Source organism: Triturus cristatus, chromosome 12, assembly GCF_964204655.1.
Source record: "Triturus cristatus chromosome 12, aTriCri1.1, whole genome shotgun sequence".
NCBI lineage: Eukaryota > Metazoa > Chordata > Amphibia > Caudata > Salamandridae > Triturus > Triturus cristatus.
In genome coordinates, this window is record NC_140595.1 from 818,947,414 (window position 1) to 818,968,223 (window position 20,810).

A 20,810-nucleotide genomic window follows, 5' to 3' on the forward strand; every position below is an offset into this window, starting at 1 on the left:
AACTAAGAAAAGACTGGCCGTGCAATTTGTTTATTTTTGCACTACCACGTGTCTAGAGTGGAACACTGCCAAGTTTTGCGCTGGCGCTTCACAGCATTCTTTTTGACCTTATTGCATTAGCAACCGATTATGCCTGTGACTGAGTGACGGTATAACCTCCTAGTTGCACTTGCTATGCCAAAAATGACCTTTTTGGGCTCGCTGAGGTCATGAATGATCACATCAGTGAGATCATCGGCAGGGCCTGCCCACCCTCTGTTACTGATGCTGCCGCCACTCAGTGCCCTTCCTTCCCTTTCTGGGGCTTTGCAGCAGTTTTAAGATCTTCTTAGAGTTTCTCGTTGCTCAAATGGGTGACATTTCTGGTAGTTATATGTTTCCCTCATCTTCATTGCTTGATTTTGCTCACGAGAAAGTGTCACTCATAGTCGATGAAATGTCACTCATAATTAATCTGAAATTATGAAAATGTCACACATAGCAATCTGGAACCTTGGCGGCTATGCCAACCCCCCACTCATTGCTAGCCTCACACACCTGCGAAGCGCCAGGATACCCTACCGGGTGAATACGCTACATAAATACAGATAAAATTACATCATACCAGGGATAGGACAAGTGAAGTAGTGGTACAGCCCAGTTTAACAGGCACATTAACCCATCAAGCCATTTTACCGGGATTGACTGACACAAACACACTCTATTCTCTTTCTCTGTCTCCCTCCCTCCTAGAATTGACTCCCACTGAGCTTTCTGGTCATGGAAGCCGTGAACAGCAAGTTATATATGCCTCTCTACAACAGACACACTAATCTACTGAGTTAGATTATTAGAGCTCGAATTGTGAATTCCTCTGATTGGAATTCAGTACTTGGCATACACACATATCTGGAGCCGGCACATGAACCCACTGAGCAGCCCTTAAATTGGCTTGATTGTATTGCCTGCTGTGGCTAACTTAAATGAGCTTGAGCCTGCGGCATGGAAAATGCAAAAGGAATGAGCAACCGGTGCATGAACCCACTGAGCGCTCTCTCTTTCTGAGATTCGAATTTTGCATTAGCAGGTTGGCCGCAGACATCTGCGTCAGGAGCACCGACTCACAGACCAGCTTTATGGTGCTCTAATACAACATGCATCATGGCAGCCGCACCGCCCATCCCTCCAAAAGCATCTTCTTCCTCCCTCCCAAACAATGAGGACCCTGGTGCCGTCATGACGTCAGGGCGCGACGTATGACGCCTCTCCCCGGAGGCTGCAAAAACCAGACGTCTATTTTAATACACATATTTGTATTTACATATATATTTATATATTTTTATCCCATTTTCTTCCTCTCTTGCCGAGCTGTGCCTTTAAGAGCTCGAGAGGTGCGAGCCAGATCAACCCGCCCATTTCCTGCTGCCAGCCAATCGTAAACGGCGACCGTCGGCTGTCCTGTCCTGTGATTGGTTAGAAGAAAGGGTCATTCTCCAAATTTTTTTTGGGGTGGGGAGGAAAGAGAAATTGGGCATCCACCCACCCTTCTTCCAGCTGCTTCTGCATCATCATCATCTTCAGCAGCAGCAGCAGGGCTGCCGGGGACCGGTCAGGATGAGCGGGGGTGTGTATGGAGGAGGTAAGGGCAGCCACAGGGCCTGGTTAGTGCACCCCCCCCCCATGCACAAGTGCGGCAGGGTTTGTGCACAGCTCTGCCAGGGCGCCTCAGTCGTGATCTTCAGCTCCACTGCTGTTACAGGACTGGGACCCACACCTGGGAGTGCCAGTGCACCTCAGCCCTGCCCTATGCTATCTCCCCTATTGCAGCACAGGGACCCACACACACCTGTGCACCTCAGACTTGCCCTATGCTATCTCTCCTATTGCAGCACAGGGACCCACACACACCTGTGCACCTCAGACTTGCCCAATGCAATCTCCCCTATTGCAGCCCAGGGACCCACACACACCTGTGCACCTCAGACTTGCCCTATGCTATCTCCTATTGCAGCACAGGGACCCACACCTGGGAGTGCCAGTGCACCTCAGCCCTGCCCTATGCCATCTCCTATTGCAGCACAGGGACCCACACCTGGGAGTGCCAGTGCACCTCAGCCTTGCCCTATGCCATCTCCTATTGCAGCACAGGGACCCACACCTGGGAGTGCCAGTGCACCTCAGCCCTGCCCTATGCTATCTCCCCTATTGCAGCACAGGGACCCACACACACCTGTGCACCTCAGACTTGCCCTATGCTATCTCTCCTATTGCAGCACAGGGACCCACACACACCTGTGCACCTCAGACTTGCCCAATGCAATCTCCCCTATTGCAGCCCAGGGACCCACACACACCTGTGCACCTCAGACTTGCCCTATGCTATCTCCTATTGCAGCACAGGGACCCACACCTGGGAGTGCCAGTGCACCTCAGCCCTGCCCTATGCCATCTCCTATTGCAGCACAGGGACCCACACCTGGGAGTGCCAGTGCACCTCAGCCTTGCCCTATGCCATCTCCTATTGCAGCACAGGGACCCACACCTGGGAGTGCCAGTGCACCTCAGCCCTGCCCTATGCTATCTCCCCTATTGCAGCACAGGGACCCACACACACCTGTGCACCGCAGACTTGCACTATGCTATCTCTCCTATTGCAGCACAGGGACCCACACACACCTGTGCACCTCAGACTTGCCCTATGCTATCTCTCCTATTGCAGCACAGGGACCCACACACACCTGTGCACCTCAGACTTGCCCAATGCAATCTCCCCTATTGCAGCACAGGGACCCACACACTCCTGTGCACCTCAGTCTTGCCCAATGCAATCTCCCCTATTGCAGCACGGGGACCCACACACACCTGTGCACCGCAGACTTGCACTATGCTATCTCTCCTATTGCAGCACAGGGACCCACACACACCTGTGCACCTCAGACTTGCCCTATGCTATCTCTCCTATTGCATCACAGGGACCCACACACTCCTGTGCACCTCAGTCTTGCCCAATGCAATCTCCCCTATTGCAGCACAGGGACCCACACACACCTGTGCACCTCAGACTTGCCCTATGCTATCTCTCCTATTGCAGCACAGGGACCCACACACACCTGCGCACCTCAGATTTGCCCTATGCTATCTCTCTTATTGCAGCACAGGGACCCACACACACCTGTGCACCTCAGACTTGCAATATGCTATCTCTCCTATTGCAGCACAGGGACCCACACACTCCTGTGCACCTCAGTCTTGCCCAATGCAATCTCCCCTATTGCAGCACAGGGACCCACACACACCTGTGCACCTCAGACTTGCCCTATGCTATCTCTCCTATTGCAGCACAGGGACCCATACACACCTGTGCACCTCAGCCCTGCCTTATGCTATCTCTCCTATTGCAGCACACTGACCCACACACACCTGTGCACCTCAGACTTGCCCTATGCTATCTCTCTTATTGCAGCACAGGGACCCACACACACCTGTGCACCTCAGACTTGCCCTATGCAATCTCCCCTATTGCAGCACAGGGACCCACACACACCTGTGCACCTCAGCCCTGCCCTATGCTATCTCCCCTATTGCAGCACAGGGACCCACACACACCTGTGCACCTCAGACTTTTCCCAATGCTATCTCCCCTATTGCAGCACAGGGACCCACACACACCTGTGCACCTCAGACTTGCCCTATGCTATCTCTCCTATTGCAGCACAGGGACCCACACACACCTGTGCACCTCAGACTTTTCCCAATGCAATCTCCCCTATTGCAGCACAGGGACCCACACACACCTGTGCACCTCAGACTTGCCCTATGCAATCTCCCCTATTGCAGCACAGGGACCCACACACACCTGTGCACCTCAGCCCTGCCCTATGCTATCTCTCCTATTGCAGCACACGGACCCACACACACACCTGTGCACCTCAGACTTGCCCTATGCTATCTCTCTTATTGCAGCACAGGGACCCACAAACACCTGTGCACCTCAGACTTGCCCTATGCAATCTCCCCTATTGCAGCACAGGGACCCACACACACCTGTACACCTCAGCACTGCCCTATGCTATTTCCCCTATTGCAGCACAGGGACCCACACACACCAGTGCACCTCAGCCTTGCCCTATGCCATCTCCTATTGCAGCACAGGGACCCACACACACCAATGAACCTCAGCCCTGCCCTATGCTATCTCCTATTGCAGCACAGGGACCCACACACACCAGTGCACCTCAGCCCTGCCCTATGCTATTTCCCCTATTGCAGCACAGGGACCCACACACACCTGTGCACCTCAGCCCTGCCCTATGCTATCTCCTATTGCAGCACAGGGACCCACACACACCTGTGCACCTCAGACTTGCCCTATGCTATCTCTCCTATTGCAGCACAGGGACCCACACACACCTGTGCACCTCAGACTTGCCCAATGCAATCTCCCCTATTGCAGCACGGGGACCCACACACACCTGTGCACCTCAGACTTGCCCTATGCTATCTCTCCTATTGCAGCACAGGGACCCACACACACCTGTGCACCTCAGACTTGCCCTATGCAATCTCCCCTATTGCAGCACAGGGACCCATTCACACCTGTGCACCTCAGCCCTGCCATATGCTATCTCTCCTATTGCAGTACACGGACCCACACACACCTGTGCACCTCAGACTTGCCCTATGCTATCTCTCTTATTGCAGCACAGGGACCCACACACACCTGTGCACCTCAGACTTGCCCTATGCAATCTCCCCTATTGCAGCACAGGGACCCACACACACCTGTGCACCTCAGCCCTGCCCTATGCTATCTCCCCTATTGCAGCACAGGGACCCACACACACCTGTGCACCTCAGACTTGCCCTATGCTATCTCTCTTATTGCAGCACAGGGACCCACACACACCTGTGCACCTCAGACTTGCCCTATGCAATCTCCCCTATTGCAGCACAGGGACCCACACACACCTGTGCACCTCAGCCCTGCCCTATGCTATCTCTCCTATTGCAGCACACGGACCCACACACACACGTGCACCTCAGACTTGCCCTATGCTATCTCTCTTATTGCAGCACAGGGACCCACACACACCTGTGCACCTCAGACTTGCCCTATGCAATCTCCCCTATTGCAGCACAGGGACCCACACACACCTGTGCACCTCAGCCCTGCCCTATGCTATCTCCCCTATTGCAGCACAGGGACCCACACACACCTGTGCACCTCAGACTTGCCCTATGCTATCTCTCCTATTGCAGCACAGGGACCCACACACACCTGTGCACCTCAGACTTTTCCCAATGCAATCTCCCCTATTGCAGCACAGGGACCCACACACACCTGTGCACCTCAGACTTTCCCTATGCAATCTCCCCTATTGCAGCACAGGGACCCACACACCTGTGCACCTCAGCCCTGCCCTATGCTATCTCTCTTATTGCAGCACAGGGACCCACACACACCTGTGCACCTCAGACTTGCCCTATGCAATCTCCCCTATTGCAGCACAGGGACCCACACACACCTGTACACCTCAGCCCTGCCCTATGCTATTTCCCCTATTGCAGCACAGGGACCCACACACACCAGTGCACCTCAGCCTTGCCCTATGTCATCTCCTATTGCAGCACAGGGACCCACACACACCAATGAACCTCAGCCCTGCCCTATGCTATCTCCTATTGCAGCACAGGGACCCACACACACCAGTGCACCTCAGCCCTGCCCCATGCTATTTCCCCTATTGCAGCACAGGGACCCACACACACCTGTGCACCTCAGCCCTGCCCTATGCTATCTCCTATTGCAGCACAGGGACCCACACACACCTGTGCACCTCAGCCCTGCCCTATGCTATCTCCCCTATTGCAGCACAGGGACCCACACACACCTGTGCCAGTGGCACCTCAGACCTGCCCTATACCATCTCCTGCTGCAGCACTGGGATCCACGCCCACTCTGCCAGTTCATCTCAGAACTGCCCTATATCATCTTCCCTACTTCAGCACTGGGGTTCACGCCCAGTTCTGCCAGTGCATCTCAGAACTGCCCTATACCATCTTCCCTACTGCAGCACTGGGGTTCACGCTCAGCTCTGCCAGTGCACCTCACTGGGTTCACGCCTACCATTGCCAGGGCACCTCAGTCATGCGCTGCAGTGTGTCTCCTATTGCAAGATTGAGACTCCCACACAGCTCTGCCAGTGCACCTCAAACCTTCCCTATGCCATCTCTCCTGTTGCAGCACTGGGGTCCACACCCAGCTCTGCCAGTGCACCTCACTCATGCCCTATGCCATAGCTCCTATTGCAGCACTGGGGTCCACGCCCAGCTCTGACAGTGCACCTCACTCATGCCCTATGTCATCTCCTATTGCAGCACTGGAGTCCATGCCCAGCTCTGCCAGTGCACCTCAGAACTGCCCTATGTCATCTCCTGCTGCAGCACTGGAGTCCACGCCCAGCTCTGACAGTGCACTTCAGACCAGCCCTATGCATTCTCTCCTTTTGCAGCACTGGGGTCCACGCCCAGCTCTGCCAGTGCACTTCAGGCTAGCCCTATGCATTCTCTCCTATTGCAGCACTGGGGTCCACGCCCAGCTCTGCCAGTGCACCCCAGCCCAGCCCTATGCATTTTCTTCTATTGCAGCACTGGGGTCCACTCCCAGCTCTGCCAGTGCACCTCAGACCTGTCCTATGTCATCTCCTATTGCCGCACAAAAGTCCACGCCCAGATATGCCAGTGGCACCTCAGATGTGCCCCATGCCATCTCCTATCGTAGCACTTGAGTCCACACCCAGCTCTGCCAGTGTACCTCAAGCCTCATCCGTATCCCCCCACTACAGTGCATATTTCCAGTGTTCCCTGATTGTACAGTATTGGGACCCACGACAGCTCTGCCATTAAACCTCAGCCCTGCCCTGCTGCACCTCTTCCTATTCCAGTACTGAGACACCCGGCCGCGCCAGTGCACCTCATCCTGCCCTTTAGCTCTCCCACCCCCTACACCCACATAGGGCTCAGCCAATGTACCTCAACCCTATCTCGCAACTCTCCTCTCCTCGTGTATCTCAGCCGGTGCATACCAGTTCTCACCTGCTAGGATCATCACCAGTGCTTTAAATGGACCAGGTACTGTCTGCCACTGGCTAACTACACTTCTTTAATGTGCAAGGGAGAGTGCCAGCTCTTCTCAGCAGCAAACCGGTCCTGTAGGAATCTGCCTCTCTATATATTATACCAAAAAGAGGTATAGTGCACAGAGAGTCCAGTGACTCCCCAGAGACTTGACAGAGGTTAAAGTAGATAATACTAATGCTCTCTTTTGTGGTAGTGGGGGCGAGCAGTTAGGGTTATCAGAAGGCTGTGTTAAGCATTTGTTGTACACACAGTGCCAATAAATGAGACACCCACTCAATGAATAAATCCAAGACCAATTTATAAAAATAGTACGTGCTTATATTTATTTTGCAGAGCCACAGAACTTTGTCTTAGGTAAATACGTGTTTCAAAAGAAATACTTTTCAGTTGGAAAAATGGGCACAGTGCAATTTTCAGACTTTGCAATGTTAACCTATGAGAGAAGGAAAACATTCAGCAAACGTAGGGTCAACATCGACTTACGAGACCAGTTTTTGGAAGTTAAGGTAAGTATTTGGCAAGGTTCAGTTCAGCGCCAACAGTGCACAACCAGAGGCATCGGGGTGGCCAGGTGCAAGGTGCAAGTTCAAGGTAGGGCGCCCAATACAAATCAATGCAGATTGTGGGCAATCAGTCAGAGGCTGCTTACAGGTAACTAGCAGCGACTTGGACGAGCCGTCTCCAAGGGTTGAAGCAAGCACTAGACAGGACCCCAAGCAGCACCAACACACCACCAGCGAGACAGAGGCGGCCGGATGCAGGGGGCCAACAGTGTGTTGGGGGCCCAGTGCAAAGCAATGGATTAAACTAAAATCGGAAACAGGCTGCAGGCTTATGTCAGTCAAAGAAAACCTACAGCTGTAGAGGTAAGTTGCAATGCCCGGGGATATAAGGACACCTTTTGTCCTCTTCAACAAGGCCCAGGATGGATGGTTGCAGGGGTGCCTTTTGATGTCAGAAACTGCTTACCAGAGCAAATCACAGCTGAGGGGGTCTCTGTGCAGAGGCTTCAGGCAACGTCCAGGAGTTCAGTAGAGGGCAGCCCACAATGGACTCGGACTCTGGAGTGCTGGGGAACCTCACTGGAACCGGTGGGCCACTTGGACTCGGGCCCGAGGCGTCGGGTGCCGAAGTGGAACTAGGGCAGGCTTTGCAGTTCTTCTGGTCACAGAGTCCTTACTTTAAAGATGGCTGCTAGGGGAACAGGTCTACTTTTCGTGGGATTCATCCTCTTTATTGAAGGCAGTCAGTCCTCCAAGGTGTTTGGTGGTTGCTGGACTGCAGGACTATTACTCTTTTGGTGCAGGATCGTCGAGGGCAGGCCAGTAGGACTGGGGCCAAGTCAGTTGGTCTCTGCAGTCTTCTTTGAGGCTCTGTAGTGTCTGGCTCTTCTCAGGCCATCAGGAACTGAAGATCAGGGTTCAGGAGGGCCACCTAAATACTGCATGTAGGGGCATTTAAAGGGAGTGCCAGGTAGTAGTCAATGAGCTACTTACCTTAAGGGTAACTACACCCTCTAAATGCTCACCCCACGTGAGGGGGGGGGGGCAAATCCCTGATCCTGATTGGAAGAGTCCCACCAAAAGTTTGCCTCATCTCGCCTCCAGCACCTGAAGGGGGAGTTGGCAGAAGGGGGGGACACCTCCGATTCTTTCTATGTTTTCCTGCCTGTCCTCCCACCAAAAAGGGGATGAGGACAGGAAGGGGGTCTGTTCCTTCTAACAGGAGAGGCTGGGGTCGCATTACAAAGGCGGCAAGGCCTTTGAAGCTCCCCGCCATGGATGGGTCTTCCTGACCAGGGGGAGGTGTGAACATCTTGTTCTCGGCCTCAGAGTGCGCAGGCACTCTCCCCATGAGGTCAGAACACTGGTAGCAGGCTGGCTTAGGCCAGTCGGTGACCAAACTAAGGATTGGTAAGTGTTAGGGGGCCCCTCTAAAAGTCTTTCTGTGTGCACTTTTGTAAATTATTACGACACTGGAATCAGTGCAGGTTTATTCTGCTGAGCTGTTTGGTACAAAACATCCCACACTTCAGTGAAACCGTTATGGAGTTGGGCAACTCGTAATGATGAATAAATATCCAGCCCATGTACTTATTATGGCTTCCCTGTAACTTACAATATCCAGTAATAAACAAGGATATTATAGGGGATTATATATGCTCATGCAGATATGCTCTCATAGAAGATATAGTACCTCGCCCCTGACAGCCCCCAGCTGTTATGCTGGTGCTGGGAACCACTTCCTGCTCTGTCAATGCAGCACCACACTGCCCTAAGAACCCGTTGCTTTGTCATTTCTGGGACTCACTCAGACCTCTTGTAATATGACTCAACCTTAAAGAGGGCCACTGAAAAAATGCGGTTCGGAAGAACCAAATTATGCCACAGGGTTGACTAAATAATATATTGAAGAAAAGACAAATTATGCTGTGTAATGCAGCATATTTAATTTTAGCGTTCCCTTATTATTTTGGAATATTTACACTTTAATACTATCTGAACAAAGGTTTCACCTCATTAGTACTACATTGACACTCAAATACAGAGGAAAAAAGCAAGAGAAAAGTGACTGGTCAATCTTGCCATGCTTTTTGTAACTTTTGAGCCAATGTATACTGCAGATGATGAATTTTGTGTCAAACGATAACTATGTGCAAAATGCTGTCGCTGCAGAATCGCAGAATTCCAGTAGCCCTGGCCATAACATACTGTGCACATGCTAGTCTGTTGTCCAGCACTATTCCAACTCACCTCAACCCGGGACTGCAGCACAACCTGTCATACCTGTACAGCGGCAGACCCAGCTCTGCCAAGTCACCTCACACCACACCCGCTTCACTCACTGTTATTCATTTTGTGGAACCAAGACTAGCTTTGTGGTTACTTTTGTGCAGGTTTTTTCATAATTTATTATGTAGACTTTTACTCACTCTTGGAACTTTTGCCTCTTCCTGACTTTTTATTTCTTTCCCTCTTCCCCTTCTCCTTCACTTCTCCCCCCACCTCACCCCACCACCCTCTTGTCTCTGGTCAGATGAGGTGGGCGCCCTGGTTTTTGACATCGGCTCTTTCTCCGTGCGGGCAGGCTATGCAGGCGAAGATTGCCCAAAGGTCAGTTTTATGCACTTTTACTTTCTCTTATTTTGGTTATTTGGTCATCACACAACTCCAAGTTCACTTTGTGTTTGTATTTGCCTGAAGTGATACAGTGGATACTGTGCAGAAGGTAGGGAGTGTCTAGTGTTGTGTGATAATGTGCAGTATGACCCTTGTGGTCCTCGTCAGACTCCTTACAAAGTTATGTAATCAGTTGGGAGGTGTCTGGGTGTGGTCAATAAAGATTATGATGTATTACGTTCAGTTAACGGTTGCATGCCAAAGAATAAAGACGTGTGTTACAGAGCTCCATGTGTGGTGTGGTCATTTGCATGCTCCCCGTCTAGGGAGGATGCCACAGAGGTCAGTCTGCTAAACGTTAGGCAAAAGTAAAGTAGCCTGGCATTCCCTCTCAGCATGCCGTAGGGGCACCAGATCATTCCTTTTAGGTGGGGGGATAGGGGGCTGGCTCTCAGGCTTGGGGGTGCAATGGTAAGGTTTTGCATTTCCTTTCCTCTGGTTAATGCATGCACAGTGAAGGAGAGGGCATGGTCCAGGTGAAGATCGAAATGTCCTCATTAGTGGCAGAACCTTACAAGCTCGATACTATTTCTCTACACATCACTACACAGTCAGGATGGGTGGGAACAAACAAATCTTGCCTTTTAACAATGTCTGTTTTTACCTGATCTCTCGTGTACTGTGGCACTACCCGCTTATTTATTTTATTTATTTATAAAGTTTTCTATAGCGCGAACTTGATCCCGAAGGATATCAGAGCGCTTTACAATTTGAGACACAGGTAACAAATCAAAACATGAGTCTAATATGGGGACTCTAATAGGCGTTGGATCAACTAGTACACACATAATAGCTCAAAATAAACCTGAGTACACGGATAAGAATGGGCTATGCGATGGAGCATAGAGAGATAAGGGGAGTACGTGCAATAATCATATACAGGAATAATAACCAGTACCCTAAACAATAATCAAAACAAAAGCCAAATGCGGAGTCTAAAAGGCAATGAATCAAATGTTGAACATCTAACCGATCATTTATACACCTGGGTGAACGAGGAATGTGCTAGACGATGGAGCAGAATGACTTAAAAATTGCCCCCCATGTTAAGGTAAGAACTTGTTCATGAGGAATTTTTTTGCTTCCAGTTTGAAAGCAGCCTTGGAAGAGATCCTCCGAATTTCCGGTGGAAGAGACTTCCAAATTTTAGGAGCGGCGCCAGAGAAGGCTCGTTGGCATGTTCTCTTTTTGCGAAAGATCTGGTTTCAAGAGGAGGGAAAAAGCACTCCTTGACAGACTTACCCCCCCCCCCCCCCCCTCCCCGGATAGTTCAAGTTTTTGTGCAAGGTAGATGGGGGTTTTAAAAGTGGAGGGCTTTGTGTGATAGGCAGGCAATCTTCAGTTGAATTCTAGCTTCGTAGGGTAGCCAGTTTAGCAAATTTAAAACCGGGGAGATGTGTGCATTTCGCTTGGTGCCCGTGATCAATCTTGCCGCAGCGTTCAGAGAAGCCTTTAGGGGAGCCAAAGTGTATTTGGGGAGGCCCCATAGTGTAGCACTGCCATAGTCAAGTCTCGGCAGAACAAGCGCTTGGACCACTTGCTTGAAATCTGCTTGAGGTAGGAAAGGTTTGAGATTCCTAAGTGTTCTCAGAAGGTGGTTAGCTCCCTTGCACATGTTGTTAATGTGAGTCTTCATATTCAGATGCTTGTCCAGGGTAATTCCTAGGGATTTAGCTGAGTCGATAATGCGGGGGGAGCAGTTGGAGGCTGTAAGTTGGTTCATTCATAGGTCGATGTTAGGAGTATGTTTCGGGGGAGAAATGAGGAGGAATTCTGTTTTGGAGGTGTTTAGCAGGAGGTGGTTTGCAGTTAACCAGTTTTGGGTAGTCAGTAGGGTGGAGTTGAGAGAAGGGATGCCATCCGGGGGAGGAGATTTTCAGATAGAGTTGGGTGTCGTCTGCATACATATGGAAGCGAATGTCCAAGGATTTTAGAACATTAGCTAAATGTTCCAGGAACACATTGAAGAGAATGGGAGATAAGGAGGACCCTTGGGGAACCCCCATGCTGACTGGGGATGGCTGGGAGAGTGAGTGGTTTGCTTGAATTCTTTGGGACCTGTGCTGCACAAAGGACGAGCGCCACTGCAGTACCTGACCAGAAAGGCCCATCCTATGTGCCAGAATGAATAGGAGGTTGTCATGATTGACGGTGTCAAATGCGGAGGAGAGGTCAAGTAGGATAAGGAGGCAGGATTCATTTTGATCAAGCATTATTAAGATGTCATCCATCACGTGGGTGAGAGCCGATTCAGTGCTGTGCCCACTGCGAAAGCCAGATTGGTGTTCGTCCAGGAGATGGAAATTTTCTATGTGCGCACATAGTTGTGACTGGACGCATTTTTCAAGGAGTTTGGCTAGAGTGGGGATGCTGGAGATAGGTCGGAAGTTGTTAAGGTCTGTACTGTCGGCTGTGTTTTTGTTTTAGTATAGGTGTTACCTGAGCCTCTTTTAGGCATTCTGGGATCGTGCCTTGTAACAGAGACGCAGTGACGATCTTTGTCCAGAAGGGGGAGATTTCATCCTTAATTACTTTGAAGATGGTAGGTGGTAAAGGGTCACTGAAGTGATTAGATGGGTTGATACTCCGAAGGACCTTTTTGATATCATTTTCATTGAGGGGGTAAAGGTGTCCCAGGAAGCGTTGTTCTTGATACCCCAGCTACATGGTGCAGTCATGTCTAGTCCGGTCAGTGGGGATGCAGGTTCATTAGGTAGCATTTAGAGCCCTCCTTGTTTCCAGATCAATGTTAATAAATCTCATTGTCTCAGTGAAAAAGGCAGCCAGATCATCGCATGAGGGAGGTTTGACTTCTGAGGCTGGTCGGTTAGGGGCTACCACTGATTGTTGTTTAATCAATTCAAACAATTTCTTGGGTCGATTCGACGCTTGGTTAAGTTGGGATCTGAAATACTCTGCCTTAGCTGACTTGATTTGTTTGTTATACGCACTTCTTGCTGCTTTAAGGTTTTTTAGATGGTCTGCAGATGGAGAGGATCTCCAGGAACGTTCTATGGCCCTTAGATTGAGACGTTCCGAGTTGAAGTTGCCATTGAACCAAGGTTTGGAAATTTTTGCAGGTGCATTTTGTTGTTGTAGTGGGGCCAAAGCGTCCATGATGTTGGAAATAGAAGAGTTTTAGAAGTCTGTGAGAGCACGGACTTCAAGTATGTCCAATTGGGGAGAGAGGGCCTGATTACAGCGGGTTGCTAGGTCAGCTGTATTGATATCTCCGAGGTCCCTTTTCCAAATCTTTGGTTTGGTTTTTTGTGCCTTACTCTGATGAACCTCAGAGTTGATATGGAAGGAAATGATGTGATGATCCGACCAATCACATGGAATGATGGAATCCAATGAGATGGTATGAACTTTGGAGATGATGAGGTCTAAAGTTTCCCCTTTAGTGAGCTTCCTCTGGGTTTGCCATGTTATTGTACCGTAGCTGTGTTCTGCCCTTGAGATGACACCACTCTCAGAGAGACTTCTCTGTTAAATTTCATTCATGGTGTCTAGCCAGTCAGAGGGGTAGCAGCCAATGACATCAGACCCTGTGCCTTTTAATTGTAGAATTTGCGTTTCTGCAGGGCCCACCCCATCTTCTCACACTCCCAGACAATGGTGGATTACATTCCCTCAACATGGACTCTTTTTTCCACCAGGTGTATACTCAGGAGGATCCTCAACTTTCTACTTAGTGAAATATTTAAGCACGTCTCTTCCTCCACATAAGAGCAGAAGCATCAAAGTATGTAGTGTGGGTCTTTCGTGTGTCCAGGTGGGGCAGAAGATGGATGTTTCACAAGATTTCTGTCCCTTGTTGAATGAAGCCTTCCTCACACTCACATCTGTCTTTGTTTGCTGCAGCTTTGAAGGTGCTCAGGAACGACCTTGCAATTTGCCAAAATCGAGCACATCTGCAGAAACTTTGACATGTTGCTGCACCAGAGTTCTAGACAAATCACAATCTACAACTTACTGTGTGACAAATTTATGGTGACCTGTGACCACACTGTCTCCACATTCTGTTTGCTGCAATAGGACTCACTGGAGTTTCTTGATTCTGTGCATCATTAGGTTGAGTTGGTTATAATTAGGGCTCCTGGTTTTATGGTATTTGTTTTTTTGCCATTTCCGTTTGTATTTATCCACATTTATTTTTGCCACAAGCAAAAGACGACGCTACAGCTAGTATTTTTCCACAATTATTTAAATTGACAATGCATGATTATTTTCAGTAATATATATAAATAAGCTACTGCTGTGTTACAACAATATTGAAAACACACCTCACTATCCCAGAATAATCGATGTAAACACATTTAGAATTTGAAGGAGTGTTCCTGTGCACTCTAACGACCTGGCAAAAGAGGGCACGAAAAGCTGAAACACATGCTAGTTCCATTTTAAAAAGAAATTACATGAAAACGGTAGCTAAGCACTCTTTTAAAGACATATTCACGGTCATTAGGGCGAGACTGCAGAACAGAGCTGGTCTATCAGGGGACCCATGAAAGATTAAAGTAAGGCAACATTTCAAATTGCTGTTTGACTGCAGGGTAAGTAAGAGGCCACAGGGGTGAATGGGCATGTGCAAGTTGTTGGGTGGTCTGTAACTAGGGTGCTGACCACGAGCAACCGAGTGAATCCCAATGAGCCCAATGGGTGTTGCGCGCCTGGGTAGTACAGTAAAAAGGCGAAATTCCAACATTTCTAAACATATGCAAACACCTTTTCCCCTCAGCTAGGTTCTCCATACGATGTATAGCACACTACCGTTTAAATCAAATAGACATGTTCTGACGAACTGGGGACCCTTCTCGCTCTTTCCATTTCGACCCACTTCATGAGGGTGGCAATTCCACACAATGCAACCGAGAGGCCGGAACAGACCAGACTCTGCGCCTGCACCACCAGCAGTCGTCCGACTGATCCTGGCCGGTCTATGCTGCCTCTAATATCGATTATGACCTCTAGTGATGGAGGAAGCCGGCCGAATGGGGCCTGAGAAACCTGCAGGACGCCCCCCCACCCCAGTACCCGTGGTCGGCCACTTGCCTAGAGGACGAGTCAGGTGTGCAGGCAGCCCAGTAGCGAGACATCGCAGGAGCTGGGCAGGCCCGAGAGATGAAGAACAGGCCGGGGCCGCCCTCAGCGCCAGAGGATAGACATGTGCACCAAGGAGGGCCCCGAGAGGTAGAAAGCTCTGACCAGATCGGGCCTCGGGGCCCGCCACGCAGAAGGTGAGACGACGAGCCGGCCCCCGCTACACCAAGAAGTTCATGTGCGCGGCCTCCATCCGGACAGCACCGACGGTGTAGTTGGTACAGCGGGTGGGGACGTTGTTAGTGTAGCGGTGCCACGGGGGTACAGAGGTGGCACAGAGGACGCTGGAGTGCTTGTCTGTTGTGTGGTGTTTGTTTGCTCCCGCCCTCCCCCTTCGACCTCCCATATGCCCTGGTTCTTTTCGAGTCTACACGTACCTTCCGAGTTGAAATTGCGGAGGGCTGGTTCAGGGGCACCGCAGTAGGTCACTAAAAGACCCTGAATGGAAGGATCAGAAGGAATTCCCAGCATCAGGAAGGGGGCAATGCGAGATAACTCTGGATTCGAGCACGGCAGCGCGGCAACATTTGCTAGTATTTTTCCGTTTTTATATGTAAATACAGACAAAGGAAAAAAAAAATCCGTCTGTATTTATATGTAAAAATCAGTTTAAACGGAAAACCGGGAGCCCTAGTTATAATGGAAACCCACCAGTGAGCTGAACAAGCAGTATCTCAAAGAGCAAGGGAAATGAAGAACCTGCTTCCAGGCAGAGGAGAGGTTCAGAGTCTGTTTCCAGGCAGAGAAGAGGTTCAGAGCCTGCTTCCAGGCAAGGAAGAGGTTCAGAGCCTGCTTCCAGGCAAGGAAGAGGTTCAGAGCCTGCTTCCAAGCAAGGAAGAGGTTCAGAGCCTGCTTCCAGGCAGAGAAGAGGTTCGGAGCCTGCTTCCAGGCAAGGAAGAGATTCAGAGCCTGCTTCAAGGCAAGGAAGAGGTTCAGAGCCTGCTTCCAGGGAAGGAAGATGTTCAGAGCCGGCTTCCAGGCAAGGAAGAGGTTCAAAACCTGCCCAGAGCCTGCTTCCAGGCAGAGAAGAGGTTCCGAGCCTGCTTCCAGGCAGTGAAGAGGTTCTGAGCCTGTGTCCAGGCAAGGAAGAGGTTCAGAGCCTGCTTCCAGGCAAGGAATAGGTTCAGAGCCTGCTTCAAGGCAGGAAAGAGGTTCAGAGCCTGCTTCCAGGCAAGGAATAGGTTCAGAGCCTGATTCCAGGCAAGGAAGTGGTTCAGAGCCAGCTTCCAGGCAAGGAAGAGGTTCAGAGCCTTCTCCCAGGCAGAAAAGAGGTTCAGAGTCTGCTCAGAGCCTGCTTCCAGGCAGAGAAGAGGTTCAGAGCCTGCTTCCAGGCAGAGAAGAGGTTCAGAGCCTGCTTCCAGACAGAGAAGAGGTTCAGAGTTTGCTTCCAGGCAGATAAGTGGTTCAGAGCCTGCTTCCAGGCAAGGAAGAGGTTCAGAGCCTGCTACCAGGCAGAGGATAGGTTCATAGTCTGCATCCAGGCAAGGAAGAGGTTCAGAGCCTGCTTCCAGGCAGAGAAGAGGTTCAGAGCCTGCTTCCAGGCAGAGAAGAGGTTCGGAGCTTGCTTCCAGGCAGAGAAGAGGTTCAGGGCCAGCTTCCAGACAGAGAAGAGGTTAAGAACCTGCTTCCAGGCAGAGAAGAGGTTCACCTCCTTAGAGACTGCTTCCAAGCAGAGAAGAGGTTCAGAGCCTGCTTCCGGACAGAGAAGACTTTCAGAGCTTGCTTCCAGGCAGAGAAGAGGTTCAGAGCCTGCTTCCAGGCAGAGAAGAGGTCCAGAGCCTGCTTCCAGACAGAGAAGAGATTTACAACCTGCTCAGAGCCAGCTTCCAGGCAGAGAAGTGGTTCAGAGCCAGCTTCCAGGTAGAGAAGAGGTTCGGAGCTTGCTTCCAGGCAGAGAAGAGGTTCAGAGTCTGCTTCCAGGCAGAGAAGAGGTTCAGAGCTTGATTCAAGGCAAGATAGAGGTTCAGAGCTTGCTTCCAGACAGAGAAGTGGTTCAGAGCCTGCTTCCAGGCAGAGAAGTGGTTCAGAGCTTGCTTCCAGGCAGAGAAGAGGTTCAGAGCTTGCTTCCAGACAGAGAAGTGGTTCAGAGCCTGCTTCCAGGCAGAGAAGAGGTTCAGAGCTTGCTCTGAACCTGCTTCCAGGCAGAGAAGAGGTTCAGAGCCTGCTTACAGGAAGAGATAATATTCAGAACCTGCTCAGAGCCTGCTTCCAGGCAGACAGGAGGTTCAGGGCCTGTTCAAAGCTTGCTTCCAGGCAAGTCCTGTAGAGGTCTCCATTCATGAAACTCCTGTGGAAGTCCTGTAGAGGTCTTCATTCATGAAACTCCTGTGGAAGTCCTGTAGAGGTCTCCATTCAAGAAACTCCTGTGGAAGTCCTGTAGAGGTCTCCATTCATGAAACGCCGGTGGAAGTCCAGTAGAGGGCTCCATTCATGAAACGCCAGTGGAAGCCCCGTAGAGGTCTCTGTTCATGAAACTCCAGTGGAAGTCCCATAGAGTTCTCCATTCATGAAACCTCTGTGGAAGTCCCGTGGATGTCTCCATTCATGAAACTCCAGTGGAAATCCTGTAAAGGTCTCCATTCACGAAACTACTGTGGAAGTCCTGTGGAGTTCTCCATTCATGAAACTCCAGTGGAAGTCCCATAGATGTCTCCATTCATGAAGCTCCTGTGGAAGTCCTGTAGAGGTCTCCATTCATGAAACTCCTGTGGAAGTCCTGTTGAGGTCTCCATTCATGAAACTCCTGTGGAAGTCCTGTAGAGGACTCCATTCATGAAACGCCGATGGATGTCCAGTAGAAGTCTCCATTCATGAAACACCAGTGGAAGCCCGTTGAGGTCTCCATTCATAAAACTCCAGTGGTAGTTCGGTCGACGTCTCCATTCATGAAACTCCTGTGTAAGTCCTGTAAAGATCTCCATTCATGAAACTCCAGTAGACGTCCTGTAGAGGTCTCCATTCATGAAACTCCATCAGAAGTTATGTAGAGGTCTCCATTCATGAAACTCCTGTGGAAGTCCCATAGAGGTCTTCATTCATGAAACTCCAGTGGAAGTCCCTTAGAGGTTGTCATTCATGAATCTCCTGTGGAAGTCCTGTAGAGGTCTCCATTCATCAAACTCCAATGGAGGTCCTGTAGAGTGCTCCGTAAATCAAACTCCAGTGGAAGTCCCATTGAGGTCTCCATTCATGAAACCCCTGTGGACGTCCCGTAGAGGTCTCAATTCATGAAATGCCAGTGGAAGTCCCGTGGGTGTCTCTATTAATGAAACTCCAGCGGAAGTCATATAGAGGACTCCATTCATGAATCTCCAGTGGAAGTCCCATAGTGGTTTCCATTCATGAAACTCCTCTGGAAGGCCAGTGGGGGTCTCCATTCGTGAGACTCCTGTGGCAGTCCTGAGAAGGTCCACATTCACGAAACTCCTGTGGAAGTCCCGTAGAGGTCTCCATTCATGAAACTCCTGTGGACGTCCCATGAAACTCCTGTGGAAGTCCCAGAGAGGTCGTCATTCATGAAACTCCTGTGGAAGTACTGTAGAGTTCTCAATTCATGGAACTCCAGTGGAAGTCCCCATTCATGAAACTTCTGTGGACGTCCCATAGAGGTCTACATCCATGAAGCTCCTGTGGAAGTCCCGTAGAGGTCTCCATTCATGAAAATCCTGCGGAAATCCTGTAGAGGTCTCTATTCATGAAACTCCTGTGGAAGTCCTGTAGAGGTCTCTGTTCATGAAACTCCAGTTGAAGTCTCATAGAGTTTTCCATTCATGAAACTCCTGTGAAAGTCACGTGGAGGTCTCCATTCATGAAACTCCAGTGGAAGTCCTGTAAAGGTCTCCATTCATGAAACTACTGCGGAAGTCCTGTAGTGTTCTCCATTCATCAAACTCCAGTGGAAGTCCCGTTGAGGTCTCCTTTCATGAAACTCCTATGGAAGGCCCATAGAGGTCTCCATTCATGAAGCTCCTGTGGAAGTCCTGTAAAGGTCTCCATTCATCAAACTCCAGTGTAAGTCCTGTAGAGGTCTCCATTCATGAAACTCCTGAGGAAGTCCTGTAGAGGTCTCCATTCATGAAACTCCTGTGGAAGTTCTGTAGAGGTCTCCATTCATGAAACTCCTGTGGAAGTCCTGTAGAGATCTCCATTCATGAAACTCCTGTGGAAGTCCTGTAGAGATCTCCATTCATGAAACTCCTGTGGAAGTCCTGTAGAGGACTCCATTCATGAAACTCCTGTGGAAGTCCTGTAGAGGACTCCATTCATGAAACGCAGGTGGAAGTCCAGTAGAAGTCTCCATTCATGAAACAACAGTGGAAGCCCATAGAGGTCTCCATTCATAAAACTCCAGTGGTAGTTCCGTAGAGGTCTCCATTCATGAAACTCCTGTGGAAGTCCTGTAAAGATCTCCATTCATGAAACTCTAGTGGACGTCCTGTAGAGGTCTCCATTCATGAAACTCCATCAGAAATTATGTAGAGGTCTCCATTCATGAAACTCCTGTGGAAGTCCCATAGAGGTCTCCATTTATCAAACTCCAATGGAGGTCCTGTAGAGCTCTCCGTAAATCAAACTCCAGTGGAAGTCCCATTGAGGTCTCCATTCATGAAATGCCAGGGGAAGTCCCGTGGAGGTCTCTATTAATGAAACTGCAGCGGAAGTCATGTAGTGGACTCCATTCATGAAACTCCAGTGGAAGTCCCATAGGGGTTTCTATTCATGAAACTCCTCTGGAAGGCCAGTGGGGGTCTCCGTTCATGAGACTCCTGTGGCAGTCCTGAGAAGGTCCACATTCACGAAACTCCTGTGGAAGTCCCATAGAGGTCTCCATTCATGAAACTCTTGTGGAAGTCCCATAGAGGTCGTCATTTATGAAACTCCTGTGGAAGTACTGTAGAGTTCTCAAGTCATGGAACGGCAGTGGAATTCCCCATTCATGAAACTCCTGTAGAAGTACCATATAGGTCTACATCCATGAAACGCCAGTGGAAGTCCCGTAGAGGTCTCCATTCATGAAACTCCTGTGGAAATCCCGTAGAGGTCTTCATTCATGAAATGCCAGTGGAAGTCCCGTGGAGGTCTCCATTCATGAAACTCCTGTGGAAGTCCTGTGACGGTCTCCATTCATGAAACTACTGTGGAAGTCCTGTAGAGTTCTCCATTCATGAATCTTCTGTTGAAGTCCCATAGAGCTCTCCATTCACGAATCTCCTGTGGATGTCCTATAGAGGTCTCCATTCGTGAAACGCCAGTTGAAGTCCTGTAGAGGTATCCATTCATAAAACTCCGCTAGAAGTCCTGTGGAAGTCTCCATTCATGAAACTCCTGTGGAAGTCCTGTTCAGGTCTCCATTCATGAAACACTGGTGGAAGTACCGTGGAGGTCTTCATAGAGGTCTCCATTTATGAA

General features: G+C 50.0%; 1 protein-coding gene across 2 annotated transcripts in view; it reads left to right on the plus strand.

The window, feature by feature from the left end:
* Positions 1-1,496: 1,496 nt before the first annotated feature.
* The window catches only part of ACTL6B (actin like 6B), a 254,821-nt gene continuing 235,507 nt past the window's right edge, over positions 1,497-20,810 (plus strand). Inside the window, exons 1-2 of one of the 2 annotated variants that reach the window (XM_085640126.1) lie at positions 1,497-1,618; positions 10,156-10,232. In XM_085640126.1, the coding sequence (XP_085496252.1) occupies positions 1,594-1,618; positions 10,156-10,232 (102 nt within the window). In that variant the 5' untranslated portion in view covers positions 1,497-1,593. The remainder of the gene's footprint in view (positions 1,619-10,155; positions 10,233-20,810) is intronic. The other variant, XM_085640127.1, reaches the window with a different exon arrangement.